General features: G+C 38.3%; 2 protein-coding genes across 2 annotated transcripts; both read left to right on the top strand.

Annotated features, from left to right (window-relative positions):
• The first annotated feature begins 302 nt into the window (after nt 1-302).
• On the top strand, nt 303-4879 carry LOC111231271 (peptidyl-prolyl cis-trans isomerase FKBP1A-like). The gene is made up of 4 exons (XM_022758322.1): nt 303-533; nt 626-673; nt 1692-1804; nt 3668-4879. Exons 1-4 carry the CDS (start codon nt 497-499, stop codon nt 3791-3793), a joined length of 324 nt encoding a protein of 107 aa, XP_022614043.1. The 5' UTR covers nt 303-496; the 3' UTR covers nt 3794-4879.
• A 91-nt stretch (nt 4880-4970) lies between these two features.
• Nucleotides 4971-15624, top strand: LOC111231270 (plexin domain-containing protein 2-like). Its single transcript, XM_022758321.1, has 13 exons — nt 4971-6850; nt 9431-9657; nt 9778-9921; nt 10225-10294; nt 10877-10999; nt 11132-11247; nt 11319-11418; nt 11531-11626; nt 11937-12018; nt 12864-12924; nt 13026-13254; nt 14678-14832; nt 15387-15624. Exons 1-13 carry the CDS (start codon nt 6754-6756, stop codon nt 15600-15602), a joined length of 1716 nt encoding a protein of 571 aa, XP_022614042.1. The 5' UTR covers nt 4971-6753; the 3' UTR covers nt 15603-15624.
• Nucleotides 15625-16326: the final 702 nt, after the last annotated feature.

Below are 16326 nucleotides of genomic sequence, written 5' to 3'. Positions count from 1 at the left end.
TCTTTAACGCTCACATTTAACAGCAAGTCAAAAATTTTGATAAACATTTCGTATTTATGGGTTTGTGAGTAGGAGTGAATGTGGGGTATTTCTATTTTTACTTTTCACTTAAATCAAAAGTTTCGCTTTTAACAGTTTGATAAATGCGGGTCTGTGTTGTTAAACAATAAGTGATATGGGAGACAAAATTCATGAATATGTTATCCGTCTCTGTTGCTCTGCAATTTCGGATGCAGATTTGGGATGTGCAAACCCTCCCTCTCGCTTGTTCTCACATCTTTTTTCCTCCTACTTTCAGACAAGCACCGACATGGAGACTCAACACCCCCACAAGCAGAAAAAATGACATTGCAGTAGCTAGACATTGCTTTAAGCCTGACGAGCCATGTGAGACATGTTACACTGAACGGGCCGACCCCTTTACATTTGACGGAACTCACATTCACACGGGGAGCTACAGGAAGCGTCAGAGAGCGGCGGCTGCACAGAAAGAACAATGGGAGTGGAAGTTGAAACCCTGAAACCTGGAGACGGTGAGGATTTTTTTATTCCAATGAGTCGATATTACAATATTGTGTTTCCTTTTACAAATACATCGTCTTAAACCCACGTTTTCTCCCTTTAGGAAGGACTTTTCCGAAGAAAGGACAGACTGTTTCCGTGCACTACGTTGGTAAGACACTTTCACTTATAATATACAATATTAGCCGCTCAGAAACAAGCTTTTGGTCGATTCAGTATGTAATCTTAGCGGGTAAGTGTTGTTTCACGGTTGGGAAATGTGTTTATTCGCATTATCTTTGAGAGTTAGACGAGGAAATGGGTGCTACCCGTTAGAATGAAGCTAGCGTTACAGCCATGATACGGTTATCTTAGCTTAGCGTCTTTTAGCTTAGCATGCTACAGAGACGGGAAACGGGGGATGAAACGGATAGCCTGGCTTTGTCCAAAAGCTGCTGACCATCATTCCTAAAGCGCCCGAGCTCACACGATGATATTTAATTTCTTTAACACGGATGTATAAAATCAACAATTAGCCTGGGTAGCCCCCTCCCTTCATTTCCACTCATTGTGCTAAGCTAAGTCCAGCTAACGTGATCCTGGCTGTTGCTGCAACATGAATGCACAGCAGCCATGAGAGGCACCGATCTTCGCATCCAGAATTTACGAAATATACCTTTTTAAACATTTTAAATTTGGCCTATTATATGCACTGACTTATGTAGTGAACACTCAGTCGTGTTGTAGTTGTGCTACAACACGACTGAGAACGAAATGCTACAAACACTCAAGATTCAATATTCGTGGAGGGGTTATGTAGTCATGGGGTGTAGGGCTGCAACTAATGGTTTTCATTATTGATGTTCTGCTTAATAATATCGATTATTTGATCAATCGCTCTCTTTATAAAATGTCAGAGTGGAAATGTCCTCTATAATATCCCACAACCCAAAGTTTTACCTTCAAATAGCTCGTTTTACTTGTATAATCTGAAACGTATAATTACTATGTTCACTATGACAAAGACAAGCAGTGGATCTTTACATCTGAGAAGTTGGAACCAGGGAATGTTATACATTTTTCCTTAAAAAGTGACAAGTAATTAAATGGTTAATTGGTAATCACACAGCAGTTACCAATTAATGGTGCAGCTCTAAGAGAGTGCTAACAAGTTTTTTGTTGTTGAACAGGCACCCTGACAAGTGGGAAAAAGTTTGACTCCTCTAGGGACCGGGGAGACCCCTTCAAATTCAAACTTGGAGAGGGTCAAGTAATTCGTGGTTGGGATGAAGGTGTAGCTCAGGTAAGAACAGGAACTACACGTTAAGATCAGTTTACTTGTCATTGGGCATCATACTTTATTTGCAAGACATTTTACCTGGAAACATTAAATGCCTGCACTACCTGCATAACCTGTCATAGACAGATGGATAGATACTTTATGATGAGGCTGCAGCTGCAGCTGTAGCTGCTTCTCCGTCCTGCCAGAATGTTGTGGAGAGGATGGTTGGTATTGTCCAAGAAGGCCTTCATCTTATACTGAATGCTTCTCTCCACAACAGTCCTGAGTGAGTCCAGACTCCTGCCAAGCACAGACCCAGCCTTTTTTACCAGCTTGTCCAGTCTCTTTGTGTTCATGTCAGACATGCTGCTGCCCCAGCAGACTGCAGCATAAAAAAGTACACTGGCCGCCACTGACTGATAAAACATGTGCAGCATTTCACTGCAGACATCAAAGGACCTGAGCATCCTGAGGAAAAAGAGCCAGCTCTGCCCCTTCAAGTGGATGGCATCTGTGTTCAAAGGCCAGTCCAGTTAACTGTCCAAGTGCACACCTAGGTATTTAGTGTGTGAACCACATCAATGTCCTTCCCTCTTTTGGTGACTGGCTAAAGGGTGGGCCTAGACCTCCAAAAGTTGATGAACATGTCCTTGGTCTTGGAGGTGTTCAGAAGGAAGCAGTTCTTGTCCCTCCATCCACTGAAGACCATCGTCAGATCCCTGTACACCTCTTCCTGCCGTGTCCTAATACACGTCACAATAGCTGTGTCATCAGTGTCATATGGATATGTATATTATAAGATAAGTTATGCATACAGCAGTGGACATTCAATACCAGAGGCTTCAACTAAGTAGAGAACAGACATCCACTTTTAATAAATCAGTTTCAGTAGAGACAGAGCAGAAGTCATTTCAGTGGTTCATCTGCTCCTACTGCTTGTGCTTCCTTGACATCAACCTAACAGACTGAACAAAGAAAAAGCTGTGCACTCCTCCGTCGACTCCCTTGGCTTTAGCTCTTGTTGCCAGATATCATAACATCTCATTAACAAACACAAAATGAGTACACAGATAAGTGTGCAGAGTCTGTTTTTCTCTCTCAGACTGCACCGATAAATTCACTACGACATAGCTAGGGAAAGCCAGCCACCAGGAGTTATGAAAGAATTGTGACCTGCTGCAGGTTCGCAAACGGTGACTACTCGCATTGTACTTCACAGGACTGTGGTTACTCATAACAGCTAATATAGCCAGCAATCTTCTACAGTGGCTTCAAAAAGTATTCAGACCACTTCATTTTTTTGCGCTATGGGTTACTGAGTGTAGAATGAAGGGCAAAAATGGCAATTTTATTCATTTAAAGTTAAATCTACATCACTAAGTGTGCAAAAAGAGAAGGGGTCAAGTCATTGTTGGTTATTTCTTGACTGAAACTACGGGATGTAGACGTTTTGCACATTGTCCAAACTTATTGTGATACATAGCCCAGCTCTATTGTGAAATTGGTTATATAATGTCTTTAGTGGCTCCAGAGATTTCCAAAGACTGACAGACTTTCTAACAGTGTCTAAGACCAATTTGTAACAGAAGGTTTGACCTTCAAAGCTGACAAGATGTAAAGAAAGGCATCTATCAGACAGGGAAGGCCAAAAAATGTCACTGCACAATGGGAAATGGGAATCCAGTGTTTTTGGAGCTTGACACATACTAGTGATTTAAAGTCTGGATGTCTCATCCTCTGCTGTAATGATATATAGCTCTCCCCCTTTATGAAACTAAACCACTCCAGTAACCCTTCTAACAGATACCAGTAATACAAATTAGCTGCTCAGTATTAACACCACATTATTTCCTTTATGTAACTTGCTCTTCACCTCCTCCACAGATGAGCCTTGGCCAAGTGGCTAAGTTGACCTGCTCGCCGGACTATGCGTATGGCAGCAAAGGATACCCACCCATCATCCCAGGAAATTCCACTCTCATCTTTGAAGTGGAGCTTCTGAATTGCTGAGTGTTTTAAGATGGTTTTTTTCATTCCACCCACATCTCTGAAACAAATAACTGTTTAATTAAAGGTGCTGTCAGTAGCATTTATGCACATGGATAAATCATTATAGAAAATATTCTGATATCCTGGTATAATTGAGACAAATTACAAACAAACCATACTAATGCCAGTGTTATCATTGGTGCTAAGATGACGCTCTTTAAAGACTTAAAAGGAATAGTACAGCATTATGGGAAAATGTTTTTTTGCTTTCTTGCAGATTGTTGCATTAAAAGATCAACACCACTCAGATAAGCCAACCATTAATACATAATATCTTGTTTGATTAATCTGCCCAAAAACCCACGTGTCAAAACGTGGTTTTAAGGGTGGGGTTATATGCCAGTCTATTTCTTGACTTGGTGCAGTAACAGACGGAGCCAGCTGTTTCCAGTCATTATGCTACAGTAAGCTCAGCTAATCAGCAGCTGTCTGTAGCTTACTAAACAGACATGACTGGTATCAATCTGTCTAACTCTTGGCAAGAAATTGTCCCCAAAATATATAAACATCCAACATGTTAAGTAAGCTTTTAGGATTTATTTGGCCTTCATTCTTATATTTGCCTGTTAAATCTTTGACTTATAATTCAGTTGTTAAATAGCACAAAATATACATAATGGAATAAGAGCAAAAAACAAAGGAACGAAAAGTAATATAATGATTTTTGATGTCAAAAATGCACATGTAAGACCTTTTACTAAAAAGTTTATTTGTATTTTCCAGCATGAATTTATCCTTTCAATAGATGCATTGAGTCGGCAGCTTAAAACTTTGACACAAGAGACACTTTGTATGTTTAGAAACAATAATGGCTCATGATTTAATTCATTTTTCATCTCTACTTGTGTTGCCATTTATAATATAGGGAACTGATTTTGAAACCGGTTCCTTATACTATACTCTTGGGTCTTTTTGTCAAGTTATAGGCCTGAAGTGCTCTTGTACTATGTCATAATTCTGAACATATTTTATTTCTTCATTGTGTCATCTAATAGAAATTGTCTTATCTGTGGGTATTGCATTCTTGCATTAAAAAAAAAAAGTATACGGTATATGTTTCATTCATGATCACATTTCACATTTTGCACATAGCTATACATACTAGGACACATTTATTTTTAGATCCACCCTGTGAACAAATCTCTCGAGACACAAATAACGCTTTGCAATTTTATGTTTATTTATTTTAAGAATAAGCAAACTGTTTTCTTTCCAGGCAGTGCGCCAGATTTGTAAGTCATTGATGAGCTGAAGTGTGTTTTTGGTGTCCCGTTTTGATGCTGGTAGGGGTGGATGGGTTTAAATAGTTGCCTTGGAGGGATTGCCACATCAGGCCTTAGTAATGTTTTCATGAAAATAATGTCAAACTGGATTCTGGTCTGTGCGTGTGTAAGTGGATTACCCTGAATGGGCAGCCGTCTGATGAAATATGACCAGTGGGTGAAAGTAACTAAGTATATTTATCCAACTAGTGTACTTAAGTACAGTTTTGAGGCACTTGTATCTTACTTGAGTATTTCCATTTTATACTGCTTTATATTTGTACTCCACTACAAAGGCAAATATTGTACTGTTTACCACACTACATTTACTACAGACTGACCCAGCTGTTTCCAGTTTTTGTGCTACAGTAAGCTCACCTAATCAGCGGCTGTCTGTAGCTTACTAAACAGACATGAGTGGTATCAATCTGTTTAACTCTTGGCAAGAAATTGTCCCCAAAATATATTAAAATCCAACATGTTAAGTAAGCTTTTAGGATTTATTTGGCCTTCATAATTATATTTGCTTGTTTAATCTTTGATTTATTCTTCAGTTATTAAATATCACAACAACATTAGAGGATTTCAAGCAAGTCGTAACTGTAATTGAGTTGCTGTTGAGCTGTTGAGATATTAGTATTCATGATCCAGCGACATCTAGTGGGAAAAGCTGGAATCACATTAGGGGCCTCTGCTGCCTTCACTTGCTTCTGGAAATCCAGGTGAAACTTTGAGGTAGAGTGACCACGCTGAACTCCAATATTAATATTTATCCGCGGACTTTATGTGTTTCATATATTTGTTTGATAAATTTGAATTATTTTATTGCGTGTGTACAATATACGCATGTTTCAAGGACTCCCTGAAAATGTTTGGATTATTCTGGTAAATTTTATCCGAATTTTGTAAATATGAAACTTTAAAATGTGGTCAAACATGGGCCTGATTGTTACAAGAATGCAAACTTAAACATTACAACTTTGCAAACCATCCTTGACAAAAATGACCAATTTGACTTAAACGTGTGATGAAATGAAACTGGACTTTAGGGCGCAGTCACTCTGTGTCTTCATATTATAGGGATAACTCCATGACAAGAACATCATTTGTAATTCACCAGACAGTATCTGCACATTCTAGTGGAAGAATAGTAATAAATAAGAAAAAACACTTGCACAGAGCTATCATAATAGGTGCTATAATGCAGAAACATAATCAGTTAGTTGGTGTGCCCCTCGTCTCTGCAAAATAATATACTGTAAGACTTTTAATTGAACACACTAGTAATCGGTTTTATGTCTTGTGATTTCGATAATTACGACAGCACGTGAAAGCAGCGTTCCGACGGGTACTGGCTCTCATCACCAGCTGCGTTTCATTCCGGGGAAGACTGAACTGACGCACAGTTGGGTTTGCGGATAATTTAAGAAATTTACGTGGACATTAACATGACGGGAAACTTTACGTTAGGCTACTTAGATGGTTAAGGTTGCGTGGCCTGCGCTTCTTTCCTAATTAGACGTGCGTGTATTCTTGATAACTTGATAACTAGCAGCAGTGAGACGTTGGAGGGTCCCAGTCACAAACCGGCGCAAACAAATTGCGCTTATTCATGAGTTTCTTTGCGCACTGGAGCAGCTGTACGAAGTGACAGGAAGGATGGCGGCGACCGTGACCAAGACAGTTCATCTCATTACAGGACTCGTCATTGTTGTCCAGTTTCAAATAAGCTTCATGAAGCTAAAATCTGCCAGTGGTAAGTCATAAAAAATTATGTTGAATTCACAAATAATATTTTAAGGCTAGCGTTATGAATGGGTGGTCAGTTTGCACACTGTTATAGCCGTATATAAACATATACTGTGTTGTAGAAGAAAAATATAATTTGGGTCTATTGTTTTTAATCACGTTGTGTTTTTTCGAAAATATGATCTGCATTGGTCAAAATCAATACACTAATTAACTTACTAACTCACTTGTAATTTTACTGCGTCATTAATGCTTTTAGTGTAAGGATTCACTGTTAACCTGTGTTTAAGTAATTTTCATGACATGGCTCCATATTTTACCATATTATGTTTACTTGTAATGACAATAATGATTAAATTGTGTTTTTCTTTGCTGAAACCAATATTTTTTGATTGAAGTTGCCATTTGAAAAAAGTATTATGACATTTTCTTCAACAAGGAAACAGAAATATCTATTTTTAGCTGAGCATTTAGACAACAGTGCAATACCAATAATTAACATTTAGTTTCATTTAAATAATTACTAATTCTTTCTTTAACCGTATGTACCAGAAAAAATAAATTAAACATTTTAACCCGCTGTAATTTTGGGAGCAATTTTCAATTTTATGTCTCTCTGGGTTGATTTGTTTCTATACATCCAACCACCAGGTGGCGATTTTTTATTTTGAGGGAGCTGACAGAGAATAATTAAAGGTGTAATCAGGTTCAGGTGTGTTGCTGCTGCTTCGAGTGTGTTTTTTCCGTGGAACATTTGGTTTATTTTAAATGAAAAGGCAACAGAGGACTGCTGCCAGCATAGTTGGTAAGCTGCATTGTACTCTATGATAAATCAAAATCTTACATAGTAGCAGCCCATCAGTAACAGTGGTAGTCCTTACAATTACTGATACAGTTACTATCCTTTCTTACCAATAACGCTAATCTTTCTTCTTGACATCAGCGCCACTAGATTAAGTAGCATACCCACGTCACACCAACACACAGGTGGAGGGTTGTGAGGCCTCTGGAGCCACAGGGCCACCCTGTGATAGAAATATAGACACAACACCCACTGCTGCCCGGCCTCACATGGCTGGTCCTGGACCTGCTGGTGTGAAGAATGTGAAGCATGCTTTCACCCTCTGCTGTGAAGAGAGAAGTTAGGACGCACTGTTGTCACTGTAGGGCCAGAATGACGGAGTGACTGCACATGTTTGCCACATGGCACATGCTCAGGAATTGTTCATGTCCTGTTGCATGTGAGAAGATGCAGGATTTAGTTAACTGAAGTTTGAGATGTTCAAAGACATCTGCACATCTAACACTCCTTAACATACAGGTTTCCCTCTTTATTTCCCCCTAAGTAGCTTCAGGGTTTTTGGAATAATCTTAAGATTCCAAACTAACTGTAATATGTCATGTACCAGTTTTAAGCTCTTCATTGAAGCTATACTCAGTTGCCACTTAAGTAAGTACACCTAACTAAAGCTAATGCAGTAGATAACTTCTTGAACGTTATGACGTTCAGTTGTAATATAAGCTGTTTTAGAGAAGAGTTGATTCAGTTTAATGGTCATTTTAAAGGCTGTAGATCATGGTACTGTTGAATTGCATTATACTAAAAGATGTGTCTAAAATGTATTTGTTCAACCCAATTTATATGAATCAGGACAAACTAAATATTGGAAACACTCTACAGTAAAACACATAACACCACTATAAATTACATCCTCCAAAATGACCATAAATTAAAACGAAACCTCTCTAAAACAGTTTAAACAACAAACAGAAAATTATAACTTTTGTGAAAGTAGTACTTTAGAATTTACTGATACTGTTTATGTCATGGACTTTCGTGAGGAAACTTCTGGAAAATGTAAAATTCTTTTAAGTGGGATTGAGTAATGTTTAGCACAATGAGTTTATACAGACTCACCAGTGGAACACTTAAGATCTCATCAAGTGTGTAAAACACCAGAAAATTACAATTTCCCAGAGCCCATGGTAACGTCGAATATCTTGTTTTGTCTTTTGTTAAAGATATTCAATTTACAGTGTTTTTAAACAGAGAATAGTAGCAAACTTTGGAAAATGAAACAAGAAAATGTTTGCCCATGTTTTTCCATATTTAGAAAATTTGCAGTTGTGAGATATTTTTGATTTGCAGAATGCTGAAATGTAATGTATAGAATATAGTATTTAAATTCTATAGATTTATTTTGGATCTAAGTGTTAATTCAGGAACTTTTGGAAATGGTCACTGAGGACTGAGGCTGTCCTGTTTCTATTTCTACTTTATTTGTGTGATTAAAGCAAATTCTGTAGAATATTTTTATGTTGATTAGTTAATCCATTAATTTATTGTAGGCTGCTGCAAACAGTCAAATTTAAGACCCAACAAAAGTATCATGATCAAACTTTTTACCTTAATTATAAAAATGTGTTGAACCTATTTTTGTACTAAGAGAGCTGTGTAATTCAGTATGATCAGCTCAAATCTCTGGCATTTTAATTTTATTGTTGGTACTGATCTTCTCTTGAATGGTTATTTTTTCTTCTCATTAATGCAGCATCTTATCTCCCTCTCTCTCATCTGATTCCTAAGGAGTCTACCGTACTGACATGCGGGGGCTGCCTTCTCCAGAGGGAAGGCTGCATGTAAACATCGGAAGTCACAAGCCCAGGGAGAGGAGGTGGGTGTCCAAGCCTAGGTCTGGGGCTCCTGGCTGGGCTGCAGATAAGAGGGACCACTACAGAGACCAGCACCAACCAGAGGAGTCAGATCCAGACCTGCTCATGGAGGAGGGCCATGACAATTCTACACAGATTGTGGTAGGTTTATTCTACAGCCAAGAAAATTGGCTGCAGAATAGCATTTTAAATTTACTGTCTATTTTATTGTAAATAGTGATATTAAAGGATTTAAATACCAATACCCATATTTTTCGACAGGACATTGATCACGCCTACTACACATCTAAAATCTACAGTCCTGGAGATGTAGCCAGTAAAGAGCTGTGGGTGAACATCGATGAGATGGAGGAAGATGACTGGAAGGTCCGTGGCTTCCTGTCCAGCACCCACAGACAGGCTGAGGTATGAAATCATCAGTCTGTGTGAATTAATGGCACAATTGGCGCTTTATGCAAATTAAACCTGAATATATTTAGACATGCCTGAATAAGAATTATTCATCAGGGCATTGCAGCTTTTAGGATGGAGTGTATTGTGAATACTCATACACCTCATCATCATATTACAACAAAAAATTAATTAACTCTCACTTAGTTGCAGTAAAGCTGCATTTTGAGTGTTAACAATGTTGGTGTATATTACAAGTGGTTGTTGACCGTCTTTAACATACAGCAGATATTGCACTTTGCTTATGTTTGCTTCCAGAGAGTGAATCTTTCCTTTGATTTTCCTTTCTATGGACATATACTAAAAGAAATCACAGTGGCAACTGGAGGTGAGTCACATGAAGTTTTTTTCTCATAGCTCAGAATTAATAGGCTGAGTATTTCCTCAGAGAAGTTTAAGACGTTATGTACAAGTATATGCTGTGTATAGCTACATGATATGAATTTTGAAAGAATTTTTAGTATATTTTTGTTAACCATTTCCCTTTCATATTACAGCAGCACAGTGCATACTTAAGTTACAGTAGGCCAAGATTTAAATGAGTAAAGCAATTTAAATATATTTTCACATCAGACATCACAGTTTTCCTCTCATGTTTTCTGTATTTTTTATGGTCTAGTATTTTCTATGACCAGTGTGACTGTCTCTTCATCTCCCGCATGAACAAAATATTGAAGTTGAGGATCTGTTTTCAGAAAACAGAAATTAACTTGCACAAATACCCCCGAAAAAGAAGTGAAATTACTGCAAGTGAAGCAGCTGTAGTAGTAGTATTAGTAGTACTGGGAGGTCTGGTAGGTAGGAGGGACGGGCGCTTTGTCTTATAAGTTAACCATGATTAAAATGAATATTGTGAAAGTCTCCATTCCCAGTAAATCATTGTTGGCAACGTCATGTTTGTCTCTTCCAGGTTTCATTTATACTGGAGATATAATCCACCGGATGCTCACAGCCACTCAGTACATCGCCCCTCTGATGGCAGATTTTGATCCTACCCTTTCCAAAAACTCAACTGTGTTTTACATTGATAATGGTAAGAGAGACCGACTTGGTATTACCATAATTTTACTATCAATAGTGATTTTTCTTTTGTGTGTCTTCTGTGCAATTTGTTTACTAAATATATGTTTGTGGTTGTGCATGTGTGTTCATGTCTGCCCTTTAGGAACCGCATTGGTGGTTCAGTGGGACCAGATTCACCTCCAGGACGTCAGTCTGGGAACGTTCACATTCCAGGCCGTTCTGCACAGCGATGGACGGATTGTCTTTGCATACAAAGAGGTGATTTTTCTTCTTCTTCATGGTCCTGTTTTAATGCAAAAGTAATTTAATCAGCTCTTTATCTTTCATAGATTCCTATTGACATCAGCGAAATCAGCACTGAGAATCATCCTGTCAAAGTGGGTTTATCGGATGCTTTTGTAGTGCTTCATGAGATAGAACAGATCCCCAGTAAGTGGCAGATTTGTTCTATAAAAATGTACAATATATTTTGAGCAGCTAAATTAACAAAATTTCAGATATCAGAAATAATTGACGTCACGTATTTTCTGACATGTTCCAGATGTTCGGAGGAGAACCATCTATGAGTATCACAAAGTCGACATCCTCAAGTCCAAAATCTCCAACTCTACGACGGTTGAGATGCTACCTCTCCCCAGTAAGTTGATCCAAAGATAGCAGAACACATAAATTGTGAAAACTTCCTCCGCTCATAAATACTCATGCAAGCTCCATTTACTTCATTCATTGCTATACCTTTTTTAAAAATCTGTTTTGCTTTTTAAACAGAGTCAAATTGTGAGAAAAAATTAATAACAGTACAACTAGCAAGTATTCAGAAACTGATAATAGTAGCTGATGGGAGTTAGCTCTACCCTACAAGACATTTACAAAATGCATTCAGGTTTTTTTTTTCAGAAGCCAAAGCCGTCTCTTCCTCCTGACTCTTAACTTTTCCTTATTCTCAGCATGTCTCCAGTTTTCCAGCTGTGGTCCATGTGTCACTTCTCAGATTGGCTTTAACTGCAGCTGGTGCAGTCGGCTACAAAGGTAAACTGGAAAAACGTGCAGAGAGTGCATACCACTGAGAAGGCTGCACATTCCTCAAAATGTAATTTATTAATAGGTAAATGTTTAGAATTTTATTTTTAATCCATTAAAATAGACACAGAAATGGACAATCATGGCTGATGGCAGCTACAATATGAAGATTACTTGTTTAATTGGCCTTTGTACAAGAATTTATTTCACAATATTCAAAGAAAGATGCGCTCATGAACATTGAGTTCATGAGTCATGACAATTTAAATTTCCTGTAGTGCCTCTTATAGGTGACAGCTTTTAGAGAGTTCTTGTTTTTGATATCTGCTGAAATCATTAATATTTGGTTGCAATTTAACAGTAGTCAATAATTATATAATTTTAACAAAAAATAGACGAAACAATGTCGAAAGCATTTGGCAACATGATAAAACTGAAATGTAAAATAAAATGACTTTTGGGGGCCAGTTAAACAAATCTTGTACTGTATAAAATGACTGAAATGTTTTGTAAGATATCACCTTATCTCAGATGAGCATTTGGGACAAATATGCAAAACTAGCAGGCATCACCTGCAGTAACATTGGAGTATAAATAGTAATTACAGTTTAAGTGATTGTTGTCCACACCTTTATTCAAATCATTTTAATTTTATTTAAACACTGCCTGATAAATAAAATGTCATCAAGCTTCAAAACTCTTCTGAGGCATGATTCGGCCCATTCCTCAAATACTTCATACTTGGATCAAGCACCTTGTCAATACAGTATCTTGTATGTTTGTTAATAAAACAAAGTTGTGATTAAAGCTCTCCATACTCTCTATACAATAATAATATTTACTTCCTTTCTCAGATGCTCCAGTGGCTTTGATCGTAACCGGCAGGACTGGGTTGACCTCGGCTGCCCAGAGGAGGTTCTTACATTTGCATCTGCAACTCCTGAAAGTTCAACTAAGATAGAACTTCAGCACATTTCTGGCTTTCTGCACAAAAGAACATTATATTGTTTTTCCAGAGACGGGATCCCCGGTGTCTCCGGATAACAGACGTCACAAACTCCACATCTCGCCAGCTGAGTCATACGACCACTCCTGTTACAGCAACCACAGTGCAGCAGAGGACTTCCAGCATGACCTCCACCCCCCTCAGCAGGACGTCCATCGTCACCAACCCCTCACCACACAGCAGCACAAGCAGGAGAATAATGTCCACATCACAGCCTCCTACCAGCAAACCTGCAGAAGGTAAGCTGACAAATACTTTTCAAGTCATCTGTAGTGAACAGATTACAGCTCAGAGCAGGACAGGCGTCATTACCATCTCATGAATTAATGTTTGTTGTTGTGCACCGTATCCACGCCCTGTGCGTTCTGTAAGGCCTGAAAGTGTGAGGGTCAAGTGGTCAGCTATTTCCCAGGCCTCTGTTAGCTCACAGCTAAGCGTATACAGCGCCATGTTAAATACTGCATAGTGTCCTCAGCTACTGAAGAATGACTCAATATATGTGTATCAGTCTGTGGCCTGGTTGGGTCAGAGTATGGGAGGGCTGTTATTTTTGGCTGTAGTAGCTATTGTTTGTAACATGAAAGGACTACAAAGTCCTACTCAAACAAAAGTACAGCAGATATTTTACTTAACTAGAAAGAAAAGTACTTGATTTTTATTGAACTGAAAATAAAATGATTTTTTCCCCCAAAGATCTTATAAAATGACTGGAGGACATGGTTGCAAGGACATTATTTAAAGTGTAAACTTAGTCTAAGTGTTCAAGTGGCACACTTTTGGATGCTCTTTGTGCAAAGGCAACAAGATGTGCCACTTACGTGAGAATGTACCTTAAGTCAAGTACGCTATAGTACTTCCAGTACAAATGCACAAAAGTTAACTCAAAAAACTACCGCAATAAGTACCCAAAAAGCTACTGTTATTATTAGTAAAATGTAACTAGTGACTCAGTCTGAGCGTAATTGTAAGGCATATTTTTATCCCTAGATGTTTTTAGATTCCTTACTGGATAAACAAATTTTTAAAAAATGGATGCAGTGCTAAACTATCACTGAATGTCATGTCATTTTGTTCTTGTTTTTCTAGATGACACAAAGATCTCTTTGCACATCAACGAAGGGTGTAAGTCATTCATTGTTATCTGCTTTACTGTATATCCGTATAGACAACTGATCTGTGGTAGCCTTCAGAGCTCAAAGCACTGCAACTGAAAAAGACATCTTTTTTTAACAGTTCAATTACAAATGTGTACTTAGGAAACAATGCTGCAAAAATAATACAACATGGGCAAACTGAAAAACATAGAACAAATTTAACAGCAGTCTCATTCTCAGTTCCATAATGAAACAACATTTAATTATTTGTGGCAGCAACAGTCCGTATCACACAAGTTATGGACTAACTCCATGAGCCACAACCATGGCAACAATTTGTATTCCCACGTGTGGTCATCAACTTGGTTTTGTCATTTCTGTGCATCTTGCAGCATTTCTATTCTTCATTATTTTCCTCAGTTTCAGTGCATTGAGCTGTAAAAATGTGTCACTCAGGTTATTGGTACAAGAAACGTCTCAGTACAACTGTCAGTTTTATATTTGAATCTGCCAATGACTGAAACTTGAGACTGACTCACTGACTGTCGCCCTCACCTCTGTACAGCAGGAGACAAGGAGAGCACAGGAGAGAGTGATGACCGACTGCAGATTGGCCTCCTGGCAGGCATCATCATGATGATGGTCGTCATGGCAGCAGCTGTGCTCCTGTCCCTTTATGTGTACAACCACCCCACCTCCAGTGCCAGTCTCTTCTTCATGGAGGTCAGTAATCCACAGCTGCTGTCTACCTCAGTAGTAACCATTTGGAACAACTGAAGTCCTAAAGTTATCAATGTTTTTCATTTGGATAAGTAATCCTTATTGTCTTTTTCCACCAACACAGCAGTGGTGTATGGAACTACATTATATTAAAATGTTAAATTTTTTATACTTCCCATTTACATACATGACAGGCAGAATGTTAAAAGAAAATCTCAATACACTGTAGTTCTGTACAACACCACTATGACCTCAGTGCTAAAACATATTTACATTACACCTATGACAGCGTCATCAAAAACTGAACATTATGGACATTAGCTTGTACAGGTGTACCTAATAAAGTGGCCACTGGGTGTATGTATGACATTTTATGAGCATCTGTGGGTGAGTAGTAATGAGTGCAGGAAAATGGATAAAAACCTATTTTTACCAATACATATCAGAAATCAATTATTTCTATCGATTTGAGAATAACTTGTTTTCACAATACTATATCCAAATTTTCCTTTAGCAATCCCACTTGTGTTTTAATTTTCTGTTCTTCCTCCCCACAGCGGCGGCCGACCCACTGGCCAATAATGAAGTTCAGGCGTGGATCCGGTCGCCCCTCATATGCTGAGGTGGAGGCTCCAGGTCAGGACAAAGACAGCACAGTGGTCATTGACCCCAAACAGTCTTTTGTCATGTCAGACAGAAGAGAGAGCGAACAGAAAGAAGGATTCATAGTTCCTGATCAAAGAGAGCGCTTCCTGTTTTCAGAGAGCTCCTGACCAAAACTACATATCCCAGAAGGCTTTGGGGACAGAGCTGGTTCTCTATGTGAGTTAGCGTTCCTTCTTTGAATGCTGATACATTTTTCAATTTAGCTGTTGTTCAAATTCACTTTAAGGACAGAATTTGAGCATTCAAAGAGGAAAACAGCCAAGGAAACTAACTACATATTTTATGCAACAGTTTGGCTTCATGTTCACATTTGCCCGGCGAGCCATGGAACTGTTTTAACTCAAAGGAAAACGTACTTGGATAAAAAGTTGTTTTTACTTTGCTCAGGTTATTCACTCGTTTACTGCGGAATGTTTGTTTTGAGATCATTTCTCTCAAAGATGGACGATATTTTTCCTTCCCACACCTACTTCACAAGGAGGAATGTCATATTTGGGTGTCATTTCCTCATCTCAAAAATACAGTATAAATTCCTCACCATTACACCCACATTGATCTGAGGGGCAAACAGGGTGCACAGTGTTTTCACTGCTGTTTATCTGAGAGCACAACATCTATTTGCAACTTAAAAACAACATTTATTGATTGCTTTGCTGTACAAATATGTACACTACAACACCCACAATAAATGATAAATACAGGTTTATATTATACCTATAGTATTAATTTCAGACATGATAGTCTTGCAACTTTTCTAACATGCTATAATTGTTCCCATGTATGTGTAATCTGTATATTTATGATATACAGTAAGAACAGTGTAAATTGCAG

Source organism: Seriola dumerili, unplaced genomic scaffold (genome assembly GCF_002260705.1).
Source record: "Seriola dumerili isolate Sdu_G_001 unplaced genomic scaffold, Sdu_1.0 BDQW01000291.1, whole genome shotgun sequence".
Classification (NCBI taxonomy): Eukaryota; Metazoa; Chordata; class Actinopteri; order Carangiformes; family Carangidae; genus Seriola; species Seriola dumerili.
The sequence above is the reverse complement of the archived record's forward strand: the minus strand, read 5'-3'. Positions and strand labels throughout refer to the sequence as shown.